The sequence below is a fragment of the Podarcis muralis genome, chromosome 6, assembly GCF_964188315.1.
Source record: "Podarcis muralis chromosome 6, rPodMur119.hap1.1, whole genome shotgun sequence".
NCBI lineage: Eukaryota > Metazoa > Chordata > Lepidosauria > Squamata > Lacertidae > Podarcis > Podarcis muralis.
The window spans coordinates 64343112-64366870 of record NC_135660.1 but is presented as its reverse complement, the minus strand read 5'-3'; the positions used below and the strand labels follow the sequence as shown (position 1 = coordinate 64366870).

Here is a 23759-nt window from a genome sequence, read left to right as displayed (position 1 = left end):
TTACAGCAATGGGCACTGAGATGTTTATCTGTATGGGATGTAAGTATTGATACTATCATTTCCATCCTCTCCTCCATTTCTTCTCCTCCTTGTTAATGTAAAATACCTGCTAAAAAGCCCACAATGAGAGTACAAACACACACAAACACACACACACATCAATAAGGTTAATTAAATATGAGAAGCCACACTTTGCAATGTGGACACAGTGTGAGTACCGTAGTTTCGGTTTAGGTGACAGGGACGCGGACTTATAAAAAATATTGGGGGGGCCCGGGAAAGCTCATGAATAATAAATAAGCTCATGAATATGCAAATAAAGTGGCGCCGCCTCCTCGTGAGCGAATAGGGGAGAGCGTGCTGCGCCTATTAATCAGCTCCAAAGGAAATTGGGTGGAGCTTTTGCTCGGGAGGGAGGGCAGGAGGCATGCAGCCCGCCCCTCCCTGTGCATTTTGGGCTGGGGGAGGGGCGGCGATGGTGCTCTGCTGGAGGGGCGCCGGAGATTATTGGGGGGGCGGAGCCCCCCCAAACGAATTTTTGAGGGGGTTCGGGCCCCCTCAAGCCCCATGGAGTCGGTGCCTATGGGTGGGGATATAGCCTCCTTGGTTATATCTATATCTATATCTATATCTATATATCTATATATACTCACACACCCACACCCACACCCACACTCAACTGGGCTAGGGTTTCTTCAAGCAGTCATTCCAGAAGGCTGTGTCCCTTATCTTCTGGTGTGGAGAATTCACACTTTGGAGGCTGGGGTGAGCAGTTGCTTTCCTGTCTAGATACTTCCAAAAACTTGCCTGCATCATGTGTAACTCCTTTGAAAAGTAGACTGCTCCTCCAGAGTCACCAGCACAGGGCTCATAGACCTGTTGTTTTCAAAACCTATTCTAGGGGTAATAACATACAGGCATCCCCACACTTGGGCACGATTGACTCACACGTGACCGTGTAGACACGCAACGCCGGGAAATAATTAAATTATTTAATTCATACTTGGAAATGGAGAGAGCTGGAGAGTCCTTGTGGCTTGTGAGGGCACCCTTCCCCAGAACCCAAAGAGGATTCCTGCGAGGGCAGAGAAGAGACTGGAGGCATAGCGGGACTTTGTTAGGCTGCTCAGCCTCCCAGCCTAACAGCTGGTGTGCACAGTAGCCGCCGCCACCACTACTTTTCCAGCCTCCTGCCAATCCCAGAGCTTCAATTCCAGTCGAAGTTGCATTTTTAGTACAATATTTTTGATCTGGATTGGAGAGAGAGTGGCAGAGAGGGCATTTAAAGGGTGTTTAGAGGGTGCGCCCAATTTACGTGACTGTCACAGGTGTGCACGGGGCACCAGAACATTGCCTCCACGTAAGCAGAGAGTGGCCAGCATTGCTTCTCTGAATGTCAACTCTAGTAAGCCTCCTTTCCATTTGGTGTAGAAGCTTCTCAGTTTCAGCCCTTAAAGAGCAGCTTTCTGCTTGATTGAAGAGCCGCTGAACATGGTATTCTTTGAACGGTTCCTTTTATATTCCTGGCCATGCCACTGAGGGAGCGCCTTTGGGTCAACTGATCCATTTCGCAGAAGGCCGCCTTTCTGCTTCCAGCTTGGCCCAGGAAAAGTGAATTGGCACATGCAATGTTTTTAGTGTTGGCTAACCGTCTGGGGCCCCTTCATGGATCACTGCCTTGTCGTGGCGAATAATAATAATATAATAATAAAATAATTTTTTTATTTTTACCCCGCCCTCCCCAGCCAGAACCGGGCTCAGGGCAGCTAACACCAATAAAATTGCAATAAAACGTAAAAGAAAGAGAACAGTTAATAAAAATATAGGTTAAAATACAATTTAAAATGCAGCCTCATTTTAGTAGTAGCCCATAAATCAAAACCATATGGGGAGGGAAACATAAGGGTCAGACTGTGTCCAAACCAAAGGCCAGGCAGAACAGCTCCGTCTTGCAGGCCCTGCAAAAAGATGTCAAATCCCACAGGGCCCTGGTCTCTTGTGACAGAGCGTTCCACCAAGTTGGGGCCAGTACTGAAAAGGCACTGGCCCTAGTTGAGCCCAATCTAACCACCTTGCTGCTCAGGACCTCCAAAGTGTTGTTATCTGTGGACCTTAAGGTCCTCCATGGGGCATACCAGGAGAGGCGGTCCTGTAGGTATGAGCGTCCTAGGGGCTTGAAGGACTCCAAAAAGCTATGAGCTATGCCATGCAGGGCCACCCAAGACAGACAGGTCATAGCCAAGAGTTTAGACCAGGCTTCCTCAACCTCGGCCCTCCAGATGATTTTGACCTACAACTCCCATGATCCCTAGCTAGCAGGACCAATGGTCAGGGATGATGGGAATTGTAGTCTCAAAACATCTGGAGGTCCGAGGTTGAGAAAGCCTGGTTTAGACTAAATGTGATCCACTTGGAGAAGGAACTGGCAAACCACTCCAGTATTTTGCCAAGAAAACACCATGGACAAAAAGGAGCAGCTTTGAGAAGAAAGTGAGAGTTTCCAAGGCATGCTCTGGTTCATGGGGTCACGGAGAGTCAAACACGACTAAGACGACTAAACAACAACAAAACTGTCTGGCGAGGTGTTTAGATTTCACAGAATTGTAGACCAAGATGTCATTTACTCAACAAGACATAAGCCTGGTCTGAAACCATAACAAATTTCTATGGTTTAGGTCTCATTAGTCTCAATGTTTCCCTTGTAGAATTCGGCAGGAAGAGGAGGACAAAACAACCACTAGTTTGCTCTTCCTGACAGTGGCGTAGCGTGGGTTGTCAGCACCCGGGGTAAGGCAAGTAATTTGCGCCCCCTAACCTGTGGATTTGCGCCCCCTAACCCGTGGATTTGCGCCCCCTAACCTGTGGATTTGCCCTAACCCCAGATGTTGCGCCCGGTGCGGCCGGCCCCCCCTGCACCCCCCACGCTACGCCACTGCTTCCTGACCCCTATTCCTCTGGCCCCTATTGATGTTGGTTCTCCCTATCTTCTGCCCTATGAACCCTAATAAGCACCAGCTGCCACTGTATACAAACACACTTATTATTACTGTACCTGATTTTCTATATCATGGAAAGAAATACCTTGGCAGTTCACTAGGATATTTTAAGCACATCAGTTGTTTGATTTTATACCAATGTTATATATCTGATGTTAGCCGCCCTGAGCCCAGTTTCAGCCAGGGAGCGTGAGATACAAATAAATGATGCTGATGCTGATTAAGTGATATGATAGAGAACCAAAACCTTCACCTATTCTCATGCAAGAGGAAATGCTGAGCTTGTTTGTGATACTCGAAGTGTTACCATATCTACAACATCTGAAGGATCCTCCCTACCACATTAAAATGTGACAAACATATGTTCTCCAAATTGCCACATAGTAATGTTATTGTTCTAGAACCACAGAGCAATATATATATAGAACGAGGAAGCTTTAAGTACTTGCCGATCCAATAACCTAATACCATGTGAAAAGTATGTCATCTTCCAAGAAATCAAACAGAAATTGAAACCCCGGCCAGTTCCCTCCCTATCTTCTTCTTCTTCTTTGATATGTTTAAGGATGGTGCTGCATATCCTCTTTCTCAACATGGTGGTGCAAAAACATGTATTCATTCTGGGATGTTCCAAGGCAGTGCAAGCATGCATAGGGCTAAGAAGAGGTGTGTGTTTTTGCGACCACTATGTTTACATTTTAAAAGGCATGGATATTAGTAGAAAGTACCTGGTGTCACATGGGAATTATAAGAAGCCAAAAAAAAAAAAAATACTGAGATTTGTAAATGCATAATGCAATCTGCTAGTCTCTGCTGGCAAAATACAGTGGTGCCCCGCAAGACGAAATTAATTCGTTCCGCAATTTTTGTCGTCTAGCGAATTTTTCGTCTTGCGAAGCACGAAATCCCATAGGAATGCATTGAAAATCAATTAATGCGTTCCTATGGTCAAAAAAAGTCCAAACAAAGCCAAATTTGGTACAACAACAGTTTATTAACTGCTCTTTAAAGTCACACATACTGTAAAGAGCAGTTCAAAAATTGAAGGGAAAATAAATTAACTTTATAAACAAAACATGTTTTGTTTTTAGACAAAGAAAACAAAGTCGCGAGACGTTTTCGTCTTGCGAAGCAAGCCCATAGGGGAAATTCGTCTTGCGAGGCAAATCGAAAACGGAAAAACCTTTCGTCTAGCGAGTTTTTTGTCTTGAGAGGCATTCGTCTTGCAAGGTACCACTGTAAGGCATGGCAGGCAGAGATCTATTTCTGAAGTTTGCCCAGACTGGACTGTTTGCAGAGTGTTATATGCAATGCCTATTCCTTTAGTTATGGAATATGACAGTGTCATGCAGTGGTTAGGTGCGCAGTGGATCACACCTGGCAATAACACATGCACCTCCTACTGCAATATCCTGCCCCACTCACACCCAGAAACACCCATGCCCACCCCACCCCACACTGATCTCCTCTACTAACACAATATGGCCCCGACTGAAATCTCCCCACATCCCAGTTTAAGCAGCCAAGGTCTCACCGGGTAGAACAATAAGTATCCCGAAATGGTAGGTATTCCTAAATGAATGGATATGGGAAAATAAAGAGTATGTAATAATTCAACTGAATGCAGTTAGAGATGCAATAAGCAGGGCTTTGTTTCAGCCGGAACTCACTGGGACTCAGTTCCAGCACCTCTCAGGTGGGTACCATTGCCATTCTAAGATAACAAGGGAGGCATTCATGGTGAGCTCCGGCACCACGTTTTGTAGAAAAATACAACTGGCAATAAGAGAAATACAGAAAAAACTTTACCTGGTGTAAGATCAACGCTGGTGCCTTTTTTGTTTGTTTTGGAAGGAAGTATTTCAGTCAAGGTGCACGGATGCAAAAAGGATTACTAAAGAACTGTGATCTTTTTACAATAAATGAGCATGAAGGTTTAATCCAGTTAGGAACACATCTTTTGTAATTTGATTTCTTACCTATTAAAAGTTGCCCAACAAAAATTCAAAAACGCAGTGATAAATTCAGGGCACTTCCAAAATTCCAAAATGAATTAATTAACCAATCAAAACTCCCCAAAGGGTTTGTTGAAAAGACAAAAAAATGATGCCGGCAAAAGAATATAAACAGGTGAGCTGGCACAGAGCACTGCTGCATGGTTATGGCATGGGCAGAACTACAATTATGGGGACAGGGAGACTCACTGAAATGTTGGCATATATTTTACAGTATGTCCCATCCTAGTTGCAAAACTCAGTACAGTGGTACCTCGGGTTAAGAACTTAATTCGTTCTGGAGGTCCGTTCTTAACCTGAAACTGTTCTTAACCTGAGGTACCACTTTAGCTAATGGGGCCTGCCACTGTGCTGCCACCGCATGGTTTCTGTTCTCATCCTGAAGCAAAGTTATTAATCTGAGGTACTATTTCTGGGTTAGCAGAGTCTGTAACCAGAAGCGTATGTAACCTGATGCATCTGTAACCCGAGTTACCACTGTATATCAATGCTGGGAACGCAATACTGGAAGTGATATAGGAGCCGTTAGTTAGTTAGTTAGTTAGTTAGTTAGTTAGTTAGTTAGTTTAGTTAATAAAGGGCAGCAATAATAGTAATCAAGGGCAAAGCAATTTGTCTCTTTACTGTATATATAGGAGTTAGAATTCAGCAATTCTATTTGAGTTCATAAACCCAAGATGACTCCACACAGTTTGAATTAAACCTTTAAAGTGGTTTAGATGCTGGTCCTCAACAGAGGCTCAAGGGAATATCTTGACGTTAGTATAGCTGAAAATAAGCAAACAAGAGAACAGATGAAAGTTAGGAAATGCACTTGGTTAAGATGGTGCTGCCTAGACTGGTAGAGTCCGATTAAACACTACCAGCCTCTACCACTTGGTGGCTCCTGTTTTTCTTTAAAGCTTTATATTAGTAAATGCATTACTTTTCATTACCACAGTTCAGCCACTCCTAAATTAATATAATTTTCTAATTACAATTATTTCAAAAACACTCTCCTGGATAGGGCTGCACTCATAACAGCTCACAATAAGGCAGCAACCACAAACCATAGCAGCAAAACAATATAACACAAACCAGCAATAAAATCGTTGTTACAAAAGCATCTCCCTCTCTCTGCCGAGTGATAGCAAGATTCCAGGGGCATTCCAGGCTCCCACCCAGGGTTTGTGTCCCTTTGAAGAATTAAGACACAGCGAGACTGTTGAAGCCAGGACTGTTGGGAGTCATTTTGCAAAGAAACAGTAAAGATGTTTGTACCTTTAAGAACAGCTTTGGGAAGATTGGGTACAGCTGGTCATGACTACAAAATGAGGACAAGCTGCCATTTGAATTTGCCTGAAGGAAAAACACACACAAGCTTTGCTGTTTGTTGTTTTGTAATAAAACCTTTATTGATTTGGTTTTACACTGGTTTCGTGGTGTCATAGCTTCTGTCATCTGCCACCAGAGGGGAAAAAAACCCTCTAACAAGGACTGTCTTAAGCATATCAGGCACTATAGTGCAAAGAGCCCTCCGGCACCCCCCTTCCTACAGTTTTCAACCTTTTTTAAGGGGGGGCCACCCCAAAGTTGTTGACCTTTTTTAGGAAAGGTTCCCCAGAGTTGTTGGCCTTTTTTTTTTTTTTTAGGGAGCTGACACCACACTTACACATTATCTCTAACAACCCTTAGAACAAATGTAAAGAAAATGAAATAAAATGAAAAGGCAGAAGAAAAATCTATTGAAGTCCTCAATTCCAAAGCAAGACTCATTCAAGATTCAGCAGTTCTTCTAATTCATCCTCATGATTCAAATCACCACATATCAAAAAGTTAAAGCAACCACCAGTTTGTTGTTCTTTAAATAAATTAATAAAGACACAATGAAGTTCCAGGCCAATTTGTGTTTAAGTACAAAGCTGACTTTTTCAAATATTGGGGGGGGGGGGAATGTAAAGCAGTGACATCCTGAACCTAAAAAGGACCCAAAACTTGGGTCACAAAGGCTGCAGCCCTAACAGCACTTACCGGAAAGTAAGCTCTGCTGAATCTAATGGGACCTTACTTCTGAGTAGACAGTAGGACTGCAGCAAGAAACACAGTTGGGAATTAGGGCTTTCTGTTTTAAGTCTCAAGCAGAGGAAAATGTAATATTGGAGAATAGATTGGGGGGAGGGGCTGACAAGAGACCAAAAACCCCAGGTAGCAAGACAAGGCACACTTTCTGGGGAGGAAGTCTCTCACACAGTTGCTTGGGGCGAGGACTGCAGAGGGACCATAGTTTGGTTGTGTGTGTGTGTTGTTCAGAAAAACATAGAATTGGAAGGGACCCTGCAGGTCATCTAGCCCAACCCCCTGCAATGCTTTTTAGCTTGCATTGGTCTCAAAAACCTTCAGTGTCTTTTTCTTTCTTTCTTTCTTTTAGTTGGATAGGCAATTACCAGGCTTGTTTCACAAATAAGGGAGAAGGTAGGTTGCTGGCTTGATTTGGTTTGCCTTTGTTCTAGTTTTTAGCATGTGCATAGTACCGTAGTTTCAGACTGTGAGCCACCCTGATATCTATGGGTGGAGGGCAGTACTAGTAGTAGTAGTAGTAGTAGTAGTAGTAGTAATAATAATAATAATAATAATAATAATAATAATAATAGTGATATTTTTCACAGGGCTTGGAGTGAGTGGGTGATGGCCAGCTGCTGGAATGAATGGGGTAGGTACTAAATGGCCTGGCTTGCTTTACAACCCCTAGGGACCTTCTTGGTGGGTTGGGGAGGCAGAGGAGGAGGAGGAGGAGGAGGAGGAGGAGGAGGAGGAGAAGGAGAAGGAGAAGGAAGGGAGGAGGCGTCCCTTCCCCGGGATAGAGTTGCCCATAACATTAAACACAGGGCACAATTCCGGGGAGAGAAAGAAACCAGGGCAGCAGCTGCTGCTGCTAACAGCTCAGGCTAGATGTAGCTGAACAGGATGGGCAAGGGGACCCTGCAGTCAGGGCTGCAAACCCAGTGTGGTGGCTCCGAGGCAGGATACAGAAGGAAGAAACAGAGCAAGTCGGGGGTGTCGCCTCTTCCTCTTCTTCTCCTTCCTTCCTTCCTTCATCCCTCCTCCTCCTCGCACTCTGCTTCCCCCTTGCCATTGCCCACCTCACTCTTCCCACAGGGCGGGCGAAAGAGAGAGAGAGAGAGTGCTGCACGCCAGCCAGCCATATAGTTGGCAGGGTGCAGCTGCCACCCTAAGCTTCTGCAGGGATCGCTCTCCTCCCGCCGAGGCTTGGGAAGGAAGCTGCATGCCTGCCAGCCATATGGTTGGCAAGGCGCAGCTGGCTGGCGTGCAGGGAACAGGAGGCCGCCAGCAAAGCCACGTAGCTCCCCCACTTGCTGGGGCGCCCCTGAGAGGCCGGCACCCTGGCGCAACACTCCAGTAACCCCAATGGGAAAGACTCCTCTGGTCGTAGCTTTAAGAAATAGGGTTTATTCGCCTATTTAGACCTTCAGTCTGCATGGAGAGAGTCCAGATCTTACAGCATGGTCCTTTCAAGAGCTGCTTATCCCCCACAGCAATGCAGCCTTGGAGTCCAAGGCATCTCTCCCAACCTGCCTTCAGCCAGCCTGCCCAAGATGGGTCCCAATCTTTTTTCAATTTCTCCTTCTTTCTTCCCAGCACACCTTGCTAAAAGACTCCCTTTTTCTGTCACCTGATACCCAGTTACCCTAGCAAACCTTCCTGTCAACTGGCTTCTGTACTGTATCTAGCACACCTGACTCCTATCTCTGTTCAGGACTAGCACATGCTCCTGCTCCTCACTCTCCATTGTTTCCAAGCTCTTCTCTTCTTCTTCTGGGGTGTGTCTTGTTTGCCACCCACCACCACCCCACACACACCAAACCTGGGTCAATGCCATCTTCATCTGCCCCCACCTTGGAAGCCTCTTGGAGTGGCAGTCTTCACCACTCCGCCCCATCTGATCAGTCCCTGACAGACTATAACTCTTGTCCTTCAAGTCTAGTTTTTTTTCTGGGGAGAGGGTTTTAAGGGCTAGTTATACTAGTGGTAGTTTTGGGATAGAGGAGTATTCTTTCATATGAGCCTTACCCTGTGCCCTAGTGGTAAAGCCCAGGCAGAGGTTTCCCATTTTAGAGACGCCTACTCAGTTGGGAAGCTAATGAGTCACTTGCTGGGAGGGTCAGAGTCCTCATAATAGATACTTACATAGGTATATTTAAGACACAAAAGCAAGAGGCAGCTTACTGTGAGCACCCATCTCGTGGGATCATGCAATAAGTGAGTATGCTGCATTCCAGTCTCTTCCTTTTAAAATTAAACTAGGTCATTCCTTAGAAATATCAACCATAATCTTTTATGGGGGAGGAAAAAGAGGAGCAAGAGGATGTTAGAAACTCAGATCACTAGCTTGCCACTTGCTGTGCTTGAGTAGGAAGAGAAGGGAAGGAGTGTGAGGCGACTTTCTTGAGAGAGTGGTTTTGTCTTGATGCTTCACAGCGATGTTTGGAAGATGTATAGATTAGATGTATGTTGTGACATAGATATCTCCTGTGACTTTCAGAATTCCTTTGTTTCTCCATGAGCACCATGTTAGCCCTGTTTTGTTTTGTTGTTTTGAGGTTGTGAGCTTTGAGTGAAGAACTTTCCCTCCTCTCCAGCAGAGTTACGTACCTTCCACTGTAAGCTGAGCCCGGTGGGGAGCAGGAATCTGTACTACACAGGCCTTGTAAGAGATCCAGCAGAGCTCCTATCTGATATTGCAGGTGCCTTATTTCCGTATTTACTCATTGATTGAATGTCTCCTGTGCAAATAGATAATAATCATGTTTACAGTCCTGTGCATTTCTTTGGAAGTAAATTTTATTGCAATCTGAGGGATTGAAAGTCCCTAGGACTGACCTGCTCAAGTGTGTCCCTTTTATTGTCAAAATGAATGCTGTTGTCATGTCCAGTCCTCTCAGAGGGTGGTGACAAGGGAGAGGGGCTTTTCAGTTGTGGCTCCCTATCCAAAACTATCCTTTTTAGCACCAGGTAAATATTTATCTTCTCCCTCTCCCTCCTCAGGCTTTTGCTGGATTGAAAGTGATGTTCTTTTGTTGTTAGTGCACAGTCAAAGCTTTCTGCAGCTGTTATGGGGGTTGTTTTTATTCTGCTTTATGGTGTAATTAATTATGCTTTTAATAGTGTTTTAAGTCGCTGGAAGACTGTGGGGTAACAAGTTGTCACGAACCCCTGTTAGGGTGGAACTAGATTGTGAACTTTAAACATCAGCTTTGCTGTGCATGCCCAGGTTAATCAGGCCTGAGACACAGAGCGCAGGATCCTTTCTTTGCAAATGGGAAATGCAAGGATATCGGGATAAACAATCTGACCGAAAATGATTGTTCGCAGTTTTATTTGCTAAATGTTACAGCAAGGGTATTTTCTCCATAGTGAAGAATAACGCTGGAAATGAGGAATCAAAACTGAAGTGAAGGAATTATCTGACCTCGGCAGACAAACCCTTAATTCAGACACACCAAGGGTAGGGGATATGCAGCCACCCACCCACACATAATGATGTATGACTGCTTCCTGGAGCATGTTCAAAGTCAATTCTAGACGCATGAGATGCTTCCTAGCTTCTCTTAACCAGTGCTTTTTGTCTGGGGGGACGCAGGGGTACGCATACCCCCAAACCTTTTGCGAATCTAAGTTTGGCCTCGTTGAGGGGCAGTATTTCAATATGAGTAGGAAAATGAGAGTACCCCTAAACATTTTTTAAGAGAAAAAGCACTGTTCTTAACTGCAAAATGAATGAGGGCCCTTATTTGGCTTCTGAGCAACATTCCTTCATTTGCGGGCAAAGGTGAGCCTGGGCAGAGGCAAAAGTGAATGGAGCACTTCTTGTGACTCTTAGCTACATTCCAGTCAGGCTAAAGCCAGAGGTCTCTATATACACAATTCTATCCATCTTCTGCCTAGGTTAGCAGGACGCATTACTCCTGGGGCCAAAAAGAGAGGCCTGGGTGACTACATTTAGCCCCTGAACCTGGGGTTCCCCATCCCTGCTATAAAAGAAGAGAAAGACAGCCCTTGAACTGCCTCGTAAACTGCAAGTAGTTGGGCTGTGTGCAGACTCATGCCCACATCATGCGTTTAAAGCACATTTAAAGTTAATGACTTCCTGCCCAGAATCCCAAGAACTGTGGTTTGTTAAGAGTAGCTGGGAATGGTAGCTCTGTGGCAGTTACACACTGCAGTTTCCACGATTCTTTGGGGGAAAGCCTTGCATTTTTCATATATGGCATGGATGTGACCAAAGATACATGGACACATATCTACTTCCAATCCGAGCACTGGTTCAGGAGCAGGGTGTATTAAATTGCTTCAAAATAAAGAGTGAATCAAGTTATCCTCATTCCTCTCACACTTTCTTTCACTCCTTCCTCCCGGCCCAGCATGCTGTTGCAGAAGGGACCTCTAGCCAGAGGTCTTAACTGATGGTTTTCAGATGGCTTTCTGGCCTCCCCCACTCCATCCATTTCAGATCTCCCTCTTCCTCTCCCACAGGGCTCCCTCAATGCAGCTTAATTTAGGCAGAGCAACCTGGGGCAGTGTCGGATTTACATATAAGCTAAACAAGCTATAGCTTGGGGGCCCACTCTCTTGGGGGCCCCCAAAAAAATAAAAAGGGGAAAAAACTGGATGTACATTTCCAAAATATAAGATAAAAAATAAATATAATAAAACCTACATACAGCAACAGTGTTTTGTGTTGTGTAGGCTCCTATGATGTAAGTAATGGGCCCCGCTGCTAGCCTGCTCCCTAATATATTACTGGTTTGGTCATTTCTATATATAGGGTGCGTACATTCTGCATGGACTGGTTCATGGCAACATGTAGCATGCAGCTGCAGACTGCAGTGCAGCACAGTTGAATGTAGGTCAAGCTGTTGTACCTGCTATATAATATTAAAGAGAGCTTGTAGACTGATGATCAGGCAGCATAGACTAAGGGTATGAGTCTTATGCCTACTGATTGATTTCATGTAATACATGATTTATTTATAATTATTTTACTATTAATATACTTCTTCTTAATTGTATTTCAGTTCAACAATTACTTTGATAAAATACATATTCTGTTATGTGCAAATGGCTTTAGATACCTATTAGGTCCATGAATTACCATATAGCATATGTTCAACACAAAAAAACAGCGCAATGTGTTGTTGACAAAGGACAGCTTACCTTCAGTAGCTTAGGGCCTCATCAAACCTAAATCTGGCCCTGCCCTTGGGTCACATTTCCACTCCCCTGTCCCAAAGCAAAGCTAATGATATAAAAAGGCTTGCTGAAACTCAGCTAATAATACAAAGACAGAGCCAGCGATCAGGCTGTGACCAGTAGCATAAAGGTTATTACTGAAGTAATGTGTATACTGTAGTTGCAAAGCAGTTCAGATTAAGACCTTAATGAACAAAGTTTACCCTTAGAGATAGCAACAAGGCTGCTTAGCCTAATCTTATCTTTGCAATGATTTGTCCTTGGATCTTCTTTATAATTAACAAAGTGGCTGCTTGATGCAATATTCCGAACCTGTTTTCATTTGTGAGAAGGCTATAAGCCATATGCATATCAGTCTCCTCTTGATTCGTTCTGCCTCCATTACCTGTGAAGTCTGTGAGATCAACTCCCCTTGTGGGCTTTCTATAGTTTCCCCACTTTGGCCTGGTCATTTCTTCACAACTTCCCTGCATTTCTCCCCCCAGTCACTAGCACCTGCCTTTACCCCCTTCTTACATTCCCATACACTGCCTTAATGCTGCCACTTTAATCCACAACAAGGAAAAAGTTGTCTCTGGCTATTGGACATTTTAAGAAGCTGGGGCCAGGAGTAAGAAACAAAGGTAGTGAAAAATCAGTGACCTGATAAAAACCAGTGCTGTGCCTGATTTGCTTTTGAAAAGGCCAAAGAATAATCTGTATCTGTTGATCGCTGAACTTCGCAACCTAAATGCAATAAATGCCAGAAAGTTAAAGGGCTAGATGAAAGCTGATCATGTGTTAGCGATCTCTTGCTTTTAGCTAATGCAGTGCACCTTATCAAGGAAACAGCACCAAATATGTCATTTTTGATAGCTGGCCATATATATATAAATATGCGAGCATTGACATAATGTGCATGGTGGCGAGGTCCATAAGTAACTTGCACATACATTTCATACCCTTACAAAAGTCTCACAAAGTTGTCATTTTGTTTTAATATGTTTCTTTCACAGTTTGAGAAATTTTGAGGTGTCTGTAAAGGTGTGATCAGAAAAGAAGATCCAAAGGCTGCACCGTTTAGCAAGGAAGATCCAAATTTCCAGAATAATTTGTCTTTGATTTCAGTCAACTATTTACAATAAGGTAAGGATGTTTTGTTGTTGTTTTTTCAGTTTGAGAGAACTAGCTGTTTCTTCAGGTTCTGTACACACAACGTAGGCAATAGTCAAGGTTGTGAAGTGATACATCATTCAGGATTTTTACTACTTCTATTTTACCAGTTTACCTCTACTTCTCTTTTTATAGGTGGTGTTTTCAGAATGAAAAAGCCTAAGACAACTCTCTCACGGCTGGCAATTGTCATCACTGTCTTTCTGGTGCTAGTGATAGCGGTTCTTGTGACACTGTTCGTTGTCCACTATTTCTTCAGTGAGAAAAATGGTAACAACAATTACTTAATGTCTTGTAATATCTATATTGTGGTACCTAAGAGATTTGGTGGTGAATGGCAGCATTCTGAAGAAAGATTCTGAGCAACATTGTGTGTACAAAGTTGCCTTAATCCATTACAACAATCATTAACACTCTCTTCTAGTATTTTCTGTTCCATTGCAAATTGATTTATTTTGCACAAGCTTTTCTTCTACTTTGTGGTGTGCTGATATGGAAATAGAACTACTTTTATGTATTGTAGCACATAGCAGATGTGCAGCGGCTGATATTTATCCATCAGTTACCTTCCTTCTGTAAGGTAAAGGTAAAGGGACCCCTGACTATTAGGTCCAGTCATGGCCGACTCTGGGGTTGCGAGTCATGTGTATTCTCCCTCAAAGTTAAAGATTTTCCAGAAGTGTTGCTCTGTTAATATTTTGTAGCAAAAACAATGAAGGTCTTGTGGCCCCTTAAAGAAAAAGTTAATGAAATCTCTAATAATGTCCCAGATTGTGTGACAGCCTGTAAGCATGAAAGTTTCCTTCAGATGTTTGCACTGTACGGAAAAAGACTGTTTGGCAAACACCCCATTGTGGCGATCACACAGGTCCCTGGACGTTTGACGGTCTATTGATCCCTGTGCCACCACTGTGATTGCTTTCCCGCTGCCACCAACCCGGTTCTCTCGGGTACACACAGAGTCCAGACCGTTGTTAACATTAAATCAAATAAGCAAGTTTATTTTATAAGCCTTAACAAGTTTATGGTTTCAGATAATTTTTCTTGTCAGTTTCTTAATCTTAGTTTCTATACCGGCCTATACCTTTCCTAATAACTGCTAACTGATTATCCCAACTGATTATCTGACTCATCCTATCAGTTTCTCTCACTCTCTCACAACACAACTCGACCAACCCACAGACTTATCCTCCCTCTTTCTTCTCCAACTCCCAATTCTCAACTCCTCCTCTTGGGTTCCCACTGGCCAATCACTTCACACTCATTTAACCCTTTCCTTATGACCCACCTAGGAGGGCAAATGCCACACCCATTCATGTGCTCTCCTTAGCCATGAGTAGAATGCCTCAATCAGGTAATATCCTTAAGTCTGGTCACAGTCAATGAGTTATCCCAATGTGAACAGGGAGCAATAGTAGCATTTTACAGTTGCCATTGCACCAAATAATACAGTCTGGGTTTGATCTGTTTTACCCTGGTGTTCAGTTTTAATATGTTATACAGTGGTACCTCCGGATGTGAACGGGATCCATTCTGGAGCCCCGTTCGCATCCTGAACAGAACGTAAGACACGACAGCATGTCTGCGCGTGCACGGGTCGCGTTTCGCCACCTCCGCGCATGCGTGTGACTTCATTTTGACCGTCTCTGTTACTTCCGGGTCGCCACAGAGCGCAACCCAAAAGCACTCAACCTGAAGCGTATTTATCCCGAGGTATGACTGTATATTGTTACTATATTTTTCTTGTGCTAATTATGAACATTTCTATTTTAATGTTTGTGTAACTAATTTTTACACTTGAGAAGGACTTACTGTAGCTCAGACTTGGTTGTAAACTGCTGCTTTAGCATCGAGAAGTATCTTAATTAATGAATTACTTCCATATAATGAGCTGCTTTGGAAGGGCCTTTCTGCCCTGAAAGGTGGTATCAGAATACCAAAATAAATACAGTGGTGCCTCGCAAGACGAAATTAATTCGTTCCACAAGTTTTGTTGTCTTGCGATTTTTTCATCTTGCGAAGCACGGTTTTCCATAGGAATGCATTGAAAATCCATTAATGCGTTCCTATGGAAACCGCCTTCAGACCAGGTCCGGGGACAGTCTGTCCCCCGACCTCTTCTGAAGGCTGGGGGGGGGGGGAGAAGGGCTTTTCTTCCCACCCCCAGCATTTTAAAAAACCCCGGGACAGCGGGGGACTTCTCCGCTGTCCGGGGCGATCTTAAAATGCTGGCGGGCGGGAGCGAAGCCTCCGCTGTCGCCCGCCAGCATTTTAAAAAACCCCAGGACAGCGGAGGGCTTCTCCGCTGTCCGGGGCGATCTTAAAATGCTGGCGGGTGGGAGCGAAGCCTCCGCTGCCGCCCGCCAGCATTTTAAAAAACCCCAGGACAGCGGAGGGCTTCTCCGCTGTCCAGGGTGATCTTAAAATGCTGGCGGGCGGGAGCGAAGCAGTGGATGCTGGCTGAATCGATTGCAGTACAGTCTAAACATAACTTTTATATGCACTGGGACCCCCCCCCCAATTGTGTGACTCGCTTTATTGCAATAATCGCTTTATTGCAGTGGTCTGGAACTGAACCTGTACTTTCTCCAAGGTGTGCCTGTATATTTTTAAGTGGCAAGTGGCATCTGTCTTGTCCTGGGCCCCTGCATTGGAAGAAGTGTCCTGTTCTTTTCTGTTTCTAATTGCAGTATTATTCTCATACCTTCTCTAGCTGGCTACATGATTGGTGTTGGTCGAGCTGACTGTACCGGCCCTGTAGCAGAGATACCTTTGGTAAGTACCCAATCTGAGTTTTCTTTCTTCTTTTCACTGAAAGCACAAGCCCATTTCCACCCCCTTTCAGCTTTTCCCTTCTTCTTTTTTTGACACTCTACAAGGCCTTTATATCATAAATCCAGAAATGCCTTCTGGAATGGTTTTCCCCAAATGAGCCTGCCCAGGACCTGAGGCCATCTTTGGAGATTATTTTATATGTGTTCCCTCTGGCAGTAGCCCAGAGGAGGACTCAGAGAAGGCAGGCCTTTTCAGTAGTAATGCCCTGTCACTGGATTTTGTTTTTATTTTTTTGTAAGTTGCATCAAAAAAGGGACGCGGGTGGCACTGTGGGTAAAAGCCTCAGCGCCTAGGACTTGCTGATCGAAAGGTCGGCGGTTCGAATCCCCGCGGCGGGGTGCGCTCCCGTTGTTCGGTCCCAGTGCCTGCCAACCTAGCAGTTCGAAAGCACCCCCGGGTGCAAGTAGATAAATAGGGACCGCTTACTAGCGGGAAGGTAAACGGCGTTTCCGTGTGCGGCTTTGGCTTGCCAGAGCAGCGATGTCACACTGGCCACGTGACCCGGAAGTGTCTCCGGACAGCGCTGGCCCCCGGCCTCTTGAGTGAGATGGGCGCACAACCCTAGAGTCTGTCAAGACTGGCCCGTACGGGCAGGGGTACCTTTACCTTTACCTAAGTTGCATCAAGACTTTTGTGGGAAGCAACTTATAATTTGAAATAACGATGACAGTAATGGGATTTGTTTGCATCAGATTCCCATATACTTGTAGGAGTGAAATGTCTATGTTCTTCATCCAGGGGAGGGCAGGATACAAATAAAAATTATTATTATTATTATTATTATTATTATTATTATTATTTTATTATGATGATAAGAAGTATGTGTCAGGCTTCAGGGAATCGGCTTCCTCCCCCGTGGCCACAAATGAGCAGATCAAACGAAAGAGAATTCTTACCAATTAGTTTCTTTAATAAACACAGTGAAGGGTGGCGGTGCTCCCAATTAAGGTCTCTCGCTCCTCTGTCCCTATTAATCTACGTCACTCCTACATCTTGTAATCTGAACATGGAGCCGCTGTGTTTTCAGTTCTCACACTTTCTGAGCTTTCTGGGACTTTGGGGAAGAGGGGTGGATACTCTCCAGAGACTGTGAATCTGTTAACTCTCTCTCTCCTATTACAGATAGGTAGCCGTGCTGGTCTGCCATAGTCAAAACAAAAAAAATAGCACCTTCCAGTAGCACCTCTCTCTCCTTCCAGTAGCACCTCTCTCTCCTAGTGTTTCTTCTGTTAGCTGTTCCTCATCCAGTATTTCCCAGCTTCTGCCTTCTGAACTATGCCCCTCTGCAAACCACTGTTCCAAATCTATGCTGTTTTCCTGCTCCTGAGAAGATTCAGGATCAGGAAGAGGAGGTGGTGGAGGTGGCTCCCACCATTCTTCCTCAGTGCAGCCCTCCTCATCATGGTCCCTGACAGTATGTTACTATATGTGTATGCACTATGAAAGAAACTGCTATGTTTCCTTTATTAACATGCTTTGCTTCAGAAGCCAGGGCAGGAGAAATGAGAAGAGCCTTCCCCAATGCGTATCAAGGCATTACAAGTGCACAAAAGCATTATGCACTCTTGCCCCAGAGTAAGCTCTGTTTAATTAAGGATGCTGGAGCAATTCATTTGTTGCAAATTCCTGAATGAAGTGACCTGAATGAAGTGACCTGAACTGCACCTCTTAGCTATGCACTGGGTTTCACGCTTCTGCAAATGTTGCAGTGCAGTTCTTAGCATGCTGAAATATATCAAAATAAACATTTAAATTATATTTTGATAGAAAATACGATGTTGAAAAAGACTTTTTTGTGGGGGTGGGGTGCGGGGTTAAAACAAACCCATAGCTCAGTGCCATAATGGAAAAGAAAGGAATTATGGGTAAATACAGTACAAAAGCGACATGGCCTGGAAACATTGAATGCAGGGAGACTTGCTTCTGAATAAATAAGTATGGGATTGCACATTGTGTGTGGCTAAGGAGATGTTGTGCCCCCCTGTAGATGGGCTATGCGAATCCAGATCAGATTGGTGCTGGCATGATCTCACGACTGTACTGTAGAGCATTCATCATAGCAGAGCCCGACGACTGGAGCAAACGAGTGTTGTATGTTACTGCTGAGATAGCAATGATGTCTCAAAGGCTTAGGCTGGAGGTAAGTGTGGGGCAGGGGCGAGATAGAGTAGCTCTCTTTTCTTTTTTCCTTTTAGGTTTTTATATCATCCAAAAATCATTGGCCTCAAAGAATTGTCTCTCTCCCCTACTCCCTTATATATGGAATTGTGATGGGCATAAATATATGGTGTGTGTGTGTGCAGCACAACAATCGATTTGAACAATGTATGGTGTCTTAACCACCACAATCCCTGAGATGTCTATATATATTGTAGGTGCAAATATAACAGCTCCTGCAAGCCAAGAGCTGAGAGATCTACAATGATCTTACATCCACTATAAAATATCCTAAATCAAAAGAAGTATATTTGTGAAGTAAGAAAAAAAGAGAAAATGTAGTGAGTGAGGAAGAAAATGCAACAGAAAATCATGACCTTATATAAAGAAAGGCATATATTTGGACTCACGCCTTGTCTATTGTCACAGAGTGTTTGAATGTTTGTGAAGGTATATATATTCATAACTCATAATATATAATATAATTCCAGCTCTTTTAATACAATATATTTTACTCATCTATTTCAAGATTTCCATTTTATTCCAGTGTGTTTTGCTCAGCAGAAGAAACCCAGGTAGTCTTTCCATTTCTAGTTGTGCCTTCTGTTCCTGGAGTGCTTTGATGCCTTTAACAACCTCTTGAAATGACTATTCTGAGGTTAATTTTGCTGAACAACCTGAGGAAGTAGAATCTTGCCACAAAAAACCCATGCCATTGTAAATGTGTTAGCCTTTAGGATGCCCCTGGATGAGGTTTGTGGAGTATTATTTTCCAACTTGCCAGGAATGGTACCTCAGTGGAGGAGCACATCCTTTGTAAGTCAAAGTTATAAGGTTCCATACCAGGTACATCATCTTCTTCTTTTCTTTTCAACTAATCTAATAAACATACCAAATCAGAAAATGCAGTAATTGCACCATTGCTGTCCTTAGGTAATGAAACAGTTGAAGGAAAGATATGGCGATCTCTACCAGCATGACAACGTAATACTGTCTGCAGTTCATACCCATTCAGGGCCTGCAGGGTATTTGCAATACACTCTCTTCATGATAGCAGGGAAGGGGCTTATAAAGCCATCCTTGAATGCCATTCTCAATGGGATCCTAGAGGTAAGAACCACCCCAGCCTCTCACTTTTAGTGCTTGACAAGTTTACTGCAGCATGCTGTAGGGAAATATTTATGGAGTTGGTGATAGTCTATGAAAAGGTTAAGATGAACTGGGAGACTTATTTTGAGAGCTAATAAAGCAGTTCCTTAATCTTCTATATACATTCATTGGCTAATTCAAAGAGATCATCAGACCAGTACAAATCTAAAGTACAATCGTACCTTGGATCCCAAACGCCTTGCGAGTCGAATGTTTTGGCTCCCAAACGCCGCAAACCCTGAAGTGAGTGTTCTGGTTTACAAACGTTCTTTGGAACCTGAAGTCTGTCAGGACTTCAGCGGCTTCCAATTGGCTGCAGGAGCTTCCTGCAGCCAATCAGAAGCTATGCTTTGGTTTCCGAACGTTTTGGAAGTCGAACGTTTAAGCAATGCATGTGCTGCTACTTGTCTGTATATCGTGAAATGTGCAACTTTATTAGCATCCCTACTCATGCTCAACTGGAAGTAAGCGCATTGAACTCAGTGAGCTTTACTTCCACTGTCCATGTAAGCATGTGCAGAACTACAGTGTAGATTCCTAGCCTAGAAACTGCTGGCATTGGATGCGAATTCATGACTGCATCTGAGCTAGTGTTGCTTAAACATGTTAAGTAGTCTGATGTGCATCAATGTCCATGTTCTTATGCTGCTGCCAGCAGTTGGCTGTGTTAGTGTCCTGGTCCACTAGTCCAAAGGTGGGCTTGTGGGAGTAAGTGGGTACAGGGAGACCAAATAAGGATGTCAAAAACACGAGAGTGTTAAGTTCTACTGCTTTATTAAAGAAGGGTATGGACTTACAGCAAATCAGCCTGCCGGGTGTCCCAGCCCTTTACAGACATAGGATGGACACCACAGCAAGGAGCTGGCTTGTCAGCACCAAAGCAAACATGTATACATCCCTTATGCACAAAACAACATACATCAGTTTACCTAGAACCTCCCAGCACACCAGGCTGGTGAGGCCAGGGGTGTATGAAGGGGGGGAGGGGGTGGGCTGTCCCAGGCACTGCCCAGGGGGGTGACAAGATGGCCCGCTGCCTTCCCCCAGCTGTAGAACAGCGGAGGGCGCACCTGCATCACCGGGCGGTTTGCCCCACCCCTTGGCATTCCGACCCAGGTGTCAGAAAGGGTTCCTCCACCACTGGGTGAGGCCCAGTGTCCAAAGCGTCTCCCCTCTCTGGGCCTACAGCCTAGCATCCCAAGGTCCACAGATAAGCACAGCATCAAAGTGAGCCAATGAGCATAAATTAAAGCAAGTGAATACATAGATATATATGAGCTTGCTCCCATAACAACTCCCAGTTAGTTTTGGTAGTTCACTTAGTTATCTGGACTACCAATAAGGTGTTTGCGGATCTTCCAGAACCATAGGAGTCAACTTCTAGGGCCCGAGGTCCCTTTGGCCTCCCCAATAAAACATTTGAGGAACAGGGCAGGGCAATGTTAATGGGCATAGGCATTCAAATGGTGTATGTGTGTGCCCCATCATGTGATTTATTGTGCGGGGCAGGACTTACCTTGCCCCACCCAATATTTCATTCAAGTTGGCACCCCTGTACAGAACAGTCTCACCTTTGGCTCGACAGTCTGTTACTGCAAAAGCAGGGATGGTACCTTTCATCGACTAGAGTCCACTTCATCAGATGCATGAAGCATTATCATCATTTGTCACATATACATAGTATATGGTTACTGACGGAAAAGGGGGGAATGTAAAAAGGGGGGGCTCTGAAATATCACTATGGGCCAAACAGTTATAAAATACGAAAAGGACAGTCTGTGATAATGTGAGGAATTATCAATGTGACTGCAGTCTGAAATTGTTGAATTAGAACTTCTCAGCATGTTTGATTCTGTTTCTTTAGGCTTCAGTTGAGACAATGGTCTCCTGCTATGCTACAAGTCTAAATTAATCCAGCAAAGCTCAGAATGGTTGTGCCATTCACATTTACTGCAACCGAGGAATGATCACTCTGTTTATCTTTAGCTTTAAATGGAATTAACATAAAACTGCTTTTTGCACCTCAAAGCTATTTGGCCCCACTGTTTTCCTTGCCAGCTGAATGAAGACAAACCTTTGTGTATTCAGTGAAGTGAACTCTAGTCCATATGCCACAATAAATCTGTTAGTTCTTTAAGATACCACAGGGATCTTTGTTGATTCCCCCCCAACCTTCTCATGTTAACATCTTGTTTGTGCTGTGATGACCAGTATCTCAATGGTTTTCCTACTTTCTAATCAACAGAGTGTTGATATGGCTCATCAAAATATGACAAAAGGACACGTTTTTATCAATAAAGGCTTGATAGAGAACTCTCAAATCAACAGAAGTCCCTTTTCTTATCTTCGTAATCCCGAGTCTGAAAAGCTCAGGTAAAGTTTGGGAAGGAAACAGAATTGAGATACTAATATGTTTGTAGGGTTCTGTACTGAGCCATCACTTATTTCTTGTTTCATGAAAGAATATGAACTGAATTTTGTCATGTCTGTGATGGTTATGGCTAAAAAAACCCAGCTTAAATGTAGTGATCGTTTTCCACATTTCTCTCGCCGGTCGATTAGTCTTCCACATGTGTTTCCCTCAGCAAGTGGGTGGGGAATTAATCAGGGTCAGCTGATTAATTTCAATTGCTGCAGGGGGTGGAGATTGTAATTTTCATCTCACTTGTCTCATCAGCAGACACGACCCATTGAGTCCCTATCACTGGCTTGCCAGAGTAATCTTGTGCCCTCCTCCACCACCACTGCAACTTCCATACCTCCTTCTCTTCTCATCTCACCTGGCTTGTTAACTGTAGTTAAATGCTAGTGGAGGCAGCAATGGCACTGCCATTGCTTCCCCTGCCTTGCTGAGGAAAGGAGTCCTTCTTCAGAGCAAGGCTTTCTGGGCAAGGTAGCTTTGGAGAGTGAGCATACTCCCATGGTTTGGCCAAAGCAACTGGAATTTATTCTTACAGTGGTGCCTCAGGTTAAGAACTTAATTCATTCTGGAGGTCCATTCTTAGCCTGAAACTGTTCTTAACCTGAGGTACCACTTTAGCTAATGGGGCCTCCCGCTGCTGCTGTGCCGCCACCAGACAATTTTTGTTCTCATCCTGAAGTAAAGTTCTTAATCCGAGGTACTATTTCTGGGTTAGCGGAGTCTGTAACCTGAAGCGTCTGTAATTTGAAGCGTCTGTAACCCAAGGTACCACTGTATTAGATTTTTTGAAGGTTTGCATTACTAAGTAACTTAGTAATTGAAAAGAGACTCTCTAGTAACTTAGACATTTAAAAGACACTCTCTAGCCATGACAGCACATGAACTTTGGGCCACTGAGTCTAGCATGCCTCAGTCTGAGGAAGGAACTTTTATTTTTAACTCCAGAAGAACAACATCCACATACAGCATACACAGAACTAGATATTTAGCATTTTCTTCACTGCAAAAATTATATCTTTTACTTGAGGTATGCAGCTCTTCTCCGAGATCTTTGCATAAGGCATGGGAATGTCAGCCCTGGTGACATGCACAACAGGTGCGTCAAGGTGGGTGGAAGCAGGACCTTGCATAATCCTGGCACAAATTTCAGCTCCTACCCCAAACTGGGGCCAGCCACCTTCCACTGTGACAAGATTATTTGTCTTCATAACACTGGATTCAACAGCTTCGATATCCATTGGCCTAATGGTGCAGAGGTTTATCACATCACCGCCATAGCTGTTACCACTTTAACAGTGGCAAAGCAGAAGCTGGAGGGGCAGGACAAAGAAGACTGGGCTCGCAGCAATGAGGGAGCAAAATGGCAGAAAGGAGATGGGGTGGAAGAGCCAGAATAATGTGCCAGCTCTGTTGTCCATCAGCTGTTCTGGAAAGGACTCGATTTAGGTTTGATGAGGCCCTAAGCCACTGAAGGTAATGGAGCCCTTTATATGTCCAGCTGTCCTTTGTCAACAACACATTGTCACTGTTTTTTGTGTTGAACATATGCTATATGCAAAACAAAAAAAATTCCTTCCAGTAGCACCTTAAAGACCAACTAAGTTAGTTCTTGGTATGAGCTTTCGTGTGCATGCACACTTCTTCAGATACACTGAAACAGAAGTTGCCAGATCCTTCTATATAGTGAGAAGGTGGGGAGGGGTATTACTCAGAAGGGTGGTGGGAATGGGTGATTGGCAGATAGCTGTGATGAGCCTGTTGACGACTCTTAACGACTGCAATAGG

The 23759-nt window shown here is 44.1% G+C and overlaps 1 protein-coding gene across 1 annotated transcript in view; it reads left to right on the top strand.

Moving 5' to 3' along the window:
• Window positions 1-9472: 9472 nt before the first annotated feature.
• ASAH2 (N-acylsphingosine amidohydrolase 2) overlaps window positions 9473-23759 on the top strand; it is a 40126-nt gene continuing 25839 nt past the window's right edge. Inside the window, exons 1-7 of the mRNA XM_028729720.2 lie at window positions 9473-9753; window positions 13255-13384; window positions 13547-13681; window positions 16125-16186; window positions 18234-18386; window positions 19337-19513; window positions 21798-21925. Of these exons, the coding sequence (XP_028585553.2) occupies window positions 13561-13681; window positions 16125-16186; window positions 18234-18386; window positions 19337-19513; window positions 21798-21925 (641 nt within the window). The 5' untranslated portion in view covers window positions 9473-9753; window positions 13255-13384; window positions 13547-13560. The remainder of the gene's footprint in view (window positions 9754-13254; window positions 13385-13546; window positions 13682-16124; window positions 16187-18233; window positions 18387-19336; window positions 19514-21797; window positions 21926-23759) is intronic.